At 31.1% G+C, this 7324-nt stretch overlaps 1 protein-coding gene across 1 annotated transcript in view; it reads left to right on the top strand.

Moving 5' to 3' along the window:
- The first annotated feature begins 2970 nt into the window (after positions 1-2970).
- The window catches only part of LOC108691766, a 4741-nt gene continuing 387 nt past the window's right edge, over positions 2971-7324 (top strand). Inside the window, exon 1 of the mRNA XM_018199669.1 lies at positions 2971-4685. Coding sequence (XP_018055158.1) covers positions 2971-4685 — 1715 coding nt within the window. The remainder of the gene's footprint in view (positions 4686-7324) is intronic.

Genomic DNA, 7324 nt, shown 5'->3' on the forward strand with positions numbered 1-7324 from the left:
ATAATAAATAATTATCTAACATATTATATTAAGAATTATCTTCAAGCAAAAGTAAATAGTGAATAAAAGAGCTTATCTATTAATTAGTAAACTTTAATAGAAATAATATCTGCGCACACAACCTATGTAATTATAATTATCTCAAATAATCAGAGAAATAAATAAATTTCTCGAAGGAAATTTTTTAGGGAATCTCAGATAATAGATCGAGACAAAAAACAAGAAAGAATAAACTTAATAATGTAAAAATTTACATACATAATATATATGTATGTAGATATGTATATATTTTAAAGAAATATCTATGACGTTCTTATTCAAGCTGGCAGATTAATTTAAATTTTAATAGACTCGTAAAAAGATGATTTAAATTATTGTTTTGTGTAAAATTTAAACTTTGTTTCCTGAAAGATCGCAAGGAATTCGTTTTCTATACGTTCTTCTTTGATTGTCTCAAAGCCAGAAATTTGACTTACTATTGCGTAGAGGAGCGACATGTATGAGGGAATTCTTGAGAGAAATGTTTTACTTATTTCGAGAAAGACGATGTCAGGTCAACGATCACATTTAGTTCATCACTTACTGAACATGATTTTAGGGTAACTCCGGCAAATTCGCCGCCCTGGAATTTACGCCACAGAAGTCAGAAAAAATAGGTGCGAGTAAATTTTCCCGCAATTACTTTGTTACATGCTTTTATGTTATATTAGTATTGTGTTGTGATTTCAATTTCTTACTGTTAATATTAATAAAATTATTGTGAGTTGAATTGATTTGTGTCACTGTGTTGAGTAGTGCCGTCATAAATTATATAATCTACATAAAATAATTACTGTAAGACGAACAAAAACTTAGTAGTTATTTCGTGATATATAAGTGTAGAGGAATAGTAAAGTTGTTGTATAACAAAATACAAGTACTTTGCTCTTGTATTTTTTATTTATTTATTTGTCTTGTATATCGCACCTGTTTGAGATATATGACATTTTTAACGAGCGGGATTTATGCCCAAAGTATACAAAGTAGGTAGATTGAATTCAATGCACTAAATGCAATAAACGCATTACATGAAATACGTACCTCATGTCATAATACTTATAATACATGTGGGAAGATTGTAATTATTATTTATTACTTCATATACATATCATTTTTATTCCTTAATAAAACTTTATAAACGCATTTTATAAGTTATTGTGTCATTTTACAACTTATTTATATACATTATTTGTAAATTTTGTAAATTTTTTATGAACCGTACATGTCCTCCCTCCCCCTATGAGTAGCCATATCTCCTACGGGACATACGGCAAAAATACAAGGGTTTAAAAAAGTTCATTTTTTAATATGAAATATAAATATTTCAGATTTCCAATATTTTTTTTATAGTAGACAAAGTAGTACAAAGTTTTTATTGATATAGTTCGTTTACTTTAAACACAGTAAATAATACTTAATAAATTAAGTTTATGATAGGTGCGGCGTATATACCGGAGTTACCTTATTCATATGGTTGTTCACAATTTTCATCAAACTTTTTGGTAACGATTTGATATTTTTGACATTTCTAGTATTTGATAAAAATGAATATCTTAATAGAAATCTTAATTATGCATTTATTTGCTATCCTTTTTAAATGTGAAATATTCAACGTTATTCAAATCTCTCTTTATTTAAAAAAAAAACAATATATCTGTCATTAGATATCTTTTTACTTTTATGAATGTTTTAGTATCTTTATTTTCTTTTTAACTTCTTATTGAATGTTTCTTTTTCGGAGTGTTGCAAAATAAATTGCTGATCACTAAAAACTAATTTTGTGTAAAATATTACTTATTTTATATAAAGGGTATGTTATTTCTGTATTTGTCGTCAAGATGATAGTTCTGCATATCGACTGCAGTAAATGATGCATTTATATTTGACTGCACGCTATTATATGTTATAATAAGAAGTCTAAAACTTTTATTTTTTTCATGTCACTTATATTTGCAAAGGAGTTTGTATAAGAGAAATGAGAAACTTATTTCTTCTTTGTGATTTGTTAGCTATTATTCCGATATACACATACATGTATCACAGGCTGAGATTAAGATCCTGTGGTTTATTTCTATCATATACTTAACAAGTTTGAACTTTTTCTATTTATCTGCCTAACTTTTTATCTGCACAAGCTTTTTGTACTTTGCAAAAATAATTACAAAAAGTTATTATGAGTATGATAAAATAGAAAGCAGAACAATGCATGGCAAAAAATAAAATTAAAATTTTGAAATATTTATATCAATATGATTGACACTGTTATTGTTTTACATCTTCTATGTATATTTTGAAATTCTCAATCTTATATCTTTTCCATTTCATCATATTATTATATTCATGGAAAATAGCGAAAATACATGCCGTTACGAAAGCTCAGCCTTGATGAAAATAAGTTCATCGGAACGCATAATCATGGTTGCGACGATGAATTAAAATCAAGTGAATGATGGACATAATAAGGTTATGCGCTTCATAGAAAAACAGATGCTTTTGATTAGCATGAATAATTGGTTCTTGTTGATGCTCTAATTAAGTATTTATATAACAAGTTGACAAATACATGAAAGACATTAAATTTCAAAATAGAAATATAATATTATTGAGTATTATTTTTATTTTAGGTTTGTAATAAAGAGTGCGGATTAGACAGAGCAATAAATTGTAAATAATATTTAATGCTGTTGTATTAATATTACAAGAAAAATTTTGTTTTAACAGCAGAGTGTGTTAAATAATTAAATAATAATTTTCATTGTTTTCTGAAGTATAACATGATAAAAATCTTTCTCTTATTATTTAATTTAAGTAACTAAAATTTATATAATGTTGCATCTATCTTTCCATATCGATAAATCAAGGAAACGCAATTGAATTGGATGTGCGGATTATTCTGTTCCAGAAACGAATGAATTTTTAATTGCCATCAACATGCCCGTCAAAGGAGTTCGGGTGCTACCAGACATACCGAAGAATATGCCAAACATGGAGATCTTGATTCAGGAGTTCGAAACTGGTTTCTGTTCGATGTCGACCAATTACCAGGATACCGCATCGAAATCGTCAACTTTGAACGATGGCAATTTCGTTAAGAAGCTCGTCAAAGCTTACGAATCAAGCGTAAAGGCATCTAACGAGAATAATCAGCGAGAAAGAATTAAAGAAAAATTCGGTTTCTTTAATACTCTTGATGTTACTCAGAATCAAAAGAACGTAGAAAAAAATGACCCGAATTTTGCGATATACGATACACCCAGCTCGCAATGTCAAAATAACTTAAATAAAAAATCCAAGATCTTTTTAACTTCGTTTGAGGAATGCGAAGTCGAAGATGATTTTGTGATTGTTAATCGATATCGTTCGGAAAGCGATAAAAAACCAGTTTCGATGACGTGGCCGCGATCCTCTTCTAAGATCAACATGTATAGCTCCATTGACGATGATATATTAATGAATGTACAATCCAGTCCTTCGAAGAAGAATGAAATGTGGGACCCGAAAAAGAGAGATATAAAATTGGAGGATAACTCGATGAAGAATAAATTAATGATTTGCTCAAGTCCTTTGGAGGATGTTGAAGACACAAACTTGGACCGCGAGGATCCTCTTGATGACATCTTGACAAGCTCTTGCGACTCGAGCAGCAATAACAGCTATAGAAATTTACAAGCCGACCTATACGACTTCGAAAACAAACAGCAGCTCGAATTCTCCTCGACCTCATTGTCATCATTGTCATCTTCCTCAAGATCGTCATACGACAATTTGTTAAGTATAAATAGCGATCTGCTGTTGGATTCATCTTTTCAAGACATAACCGTTACATCTTCTAAAAATATTCTGAAGAACCAAGAGAATCTTCAGAATTTCAAACCGGTTCCAAGTTCATCGTCTAACTTCGACCGGAAATCGTCGCCAACTATCGGCGCTTTGCTAAATGAAGATCAACCAATTAAGATTAATGACGATACGCGCATAACATGGATATCAGCATTTAGCGAAAAACTGTCACGAAAAAAACCGCTAAAAAAGTTACTAAATTCGACATTCTATACCAAACTATTGAACTATAAGAAAGTCTGGAAAAAATCGGCAGAGAAACAATCGAATAAACGTACTTCCGATTCTGGATTTATCGATCGATTTTTGTCCTCGTCGTCTTCTTTTTCACAAAAATCGTGGCACTCCGATCAAAATGAAAAGCCAACCTTCAGTACCTTCGGTCACATTGAAAGCGATTGCGTCAATAACAAGATGTCCAAGAGTTCTCGCATGGTCTTGACCGAAGTGCCTTGCACAACTATTGTCTACAAAGAGAACTGCCAGAACATTGAATCTTCGTTGAAAAGCATGATGCCTGTAAATTCTTCAACGTTGAAAGTCTCTTGCGGATACCCGCCGCTTCTTAAGCACCCTTATCTGACCCGAAACGGGATCCCCAAACACCCTTTCGTCACGAAGACAAAGCTGGATCAAACAATAGAGGAGTCAGATGACGAGGAAATGAGATACGACGCGAAGGAATGTAAATCTGAATTGGAATCTTCAAGTATGTCGCTTGTGTCTAAAGCTGATTTTAATATCTTATTCTCCAGAATGTCCGAATGGTTAACTTCCTCTCCAAACAACAATTGCGATTTATTGAGGTAATTATATTGATAATAATATTATTACTGTAAATTATAACAATAATTATTATTAATTACTAATAGAAAGTTATTAATACGAAAGGAAAGCAGAAAATAAAGTGAATTTACGTGTTCCTTATATATACTATCTTGATCAAAAAGTTTCCGGAATTCATTCAGAAAATTCAAAATACAAGTTTTATTCATTAAAAGTGATATTGTCCCCTTCAAAGTACTCCCCATCGATTGCAACGCACTTATGCCAGCTCTTGATCCAGCTCTCGAAACATTTCTGGAACTCTATTGTCGGTATAACTATCAGAGCCGTCTTCGATTTTTCCATTACCTCTTTTCGGCTGTTAAAACGCGTTCCCCGTAATGGTTTTTTTATGCCACTCATAAACGGCTGTTTTCTTTAGAGTATCACTGCCGAAACAATTTCCCAACATCTTCAAGATTTTCACACCATTGAATCCATTTTTAACGCAAAATTTAATACAAACTCGTTGTTGCAAATTCAACTCCAGTTTTTTAAAACTGTAAAAAAAATCGAAAATACGTGCAGAGGTAGATGTATTCAAGACGGCGTAACTTTTATAAATGTCAAGCTATGGTGATAAAATTTGGTGGGAATGTCAATGATAGATGGCACCTAAACAAAAAAAAATAGAACTCAAATCAGCTGACTCAGAGCATCACCTGGTGGTAATTCCGAGAACTTTTTGATCAAGATATTATATGTTAGCAAAATATATACAACATTATTTTTCAATTTAATCGCCCAGTTTTACAAAACATTTTGTGTAACGATTTACAAGTCCTCTGATTTTATCTGTGAAGAAGGTTTTTGATTTTTTGATTTCGAAATCATCACTTTCTGTTCTGCGTAAGAAATAAATAAATTCGCTTTACTGACTTTCCCTTATCTGACTTTCCCTTGTACCATATTTAATATTAATAATAATATTATTATTAGTAATAATAATTTATAACATTACATAAAAATAAAAATACGATAATATACAGGGTGTATATAAACATCTGTTACCATCTCCTCTATTTTGGAAATGGTTCAAAATTAAATATATTTATGCCCCGCAAAATATGTGTTCACTCATTTTGAGGGCTACTCTTTGAACGGAATCGGGAAGATTTTTCTCTTAAAGAAATGCTCAAGGGGGATCTCAACTTAAAAATTTCAAATGGAATTCTCCCTATTGTATATAAGGGCATAAAAAAAGAAAACTTTTAGTTCATTGCGGAAATTGATACATTGACTCATTTGGGAGTTAATCAGTATCAAAGTTTGAAAAATTTTATTTGTTCTTATCTTTAATATGTATTGGATTTAGTAACTATTCAAAATGGATACCGTTTATTTCTTGGTAGTAAAAACAATCGATTATAAAATTCCTGTCTTTACGAGTAAAATTTGTTCGTTTTAAAACTTTGGCAATTGTATTTTTTGGAATATTGCTTTGGGAATATTGCATTACTAATAACATTGTAAATTGTTTTAACGATGTTGTTTTAACAAAGTTGTTTGACCATCTGCAATTTACACGATTTATTATTTCCATTTCTGTGACATCGTCTATCTTTTGTCTACCAGATCAGGGTGTCTTTAACACTTGGTGTTCTCAAAATTTTACAAATTGCTGAACGTAAACATGACTTATTGGACGTTCTGGACTCGCTGTTACACAGTAATTGCGGCTATACTCTCTGTAGAGAAAAATAATCTTTACCTTGTTCTCAGCAGAACGCGCAGATCGATCACAATCCATAGCAAAGAGTAACTGGGAAATGTTATGTATGTAGAATAGATATAAAGAGAATAGCGCACTAATTAGCCGGAAGTTGCCATTTGGTGTCCTACATCCGGAATATCTATGCAATTCCTCGTCTTAATCTCTTTTTTCTTAATTGCTTCTTTCTAACTAACAATAAGAACATTTAATAGCGAAATAAATCAGCATTAGGCACACGCATTGACGCTACTCTTTTTATACCTACTCTAATTATATGTGGATTCCAGCACGCTCGAGCGCTCTTTGAATTACAATGGATTATAGCAGTTTATAAAGCATATTTAAGAAAATTTCCGAACGTAAGATAGGAATTTCATAATTAATTTACTGTTAAATTATTTTACTGTTAAAAAATTTTACTGTTATAGGTTTTGAACAGTTATTGCAAATAAATCCAACATATTGAAAGTAAAAACAAGTAGAATTTTTCAAACTTTGATGAATAACTCCCGTATCAACCTCTATATTGAACCAAAAACTTTCTTTTTTCAATGCCCTTTTATATGATATGCTACAATAGGAGGGTTCCGTTTGAAATTTTTAAGTTGAAGTCCTCCTGGGACATTTTCTCAGAAACCTCCCCGATCCTCTCAAAAGAGTAGCCCTTTAAAATCATTAAACACGTATTTCGCAGTTTTTTATAATTTTGAACTGTTTTCGAGGGCGGAAGAAACTTATAGACACCCTGTATAACGACATACATGCAATATAAATAATTTTATGTATATATATACATATATATATATATATATATATTGTCTCACGTTATAGCACATCGTAATGACGACCGTATTGCGAGCATACAGGGTGATTCCAAAATTATCGTACTTTCGAATATGTACATGA

Source organism: Atta colombica, unplaced genomic scaffold, assembly GCF_001594045.1.
Source record: "Atta colombica isolate Treedump-2 unplaced genomic scaffold, Acol1.0 scaffold52, whole genome shotgun sequence".
NCBI lineage: Eukaryota > Metazoa > Arthropoda > Insecta > Hymenoptera > Formicidae > Atta > Atta colombica.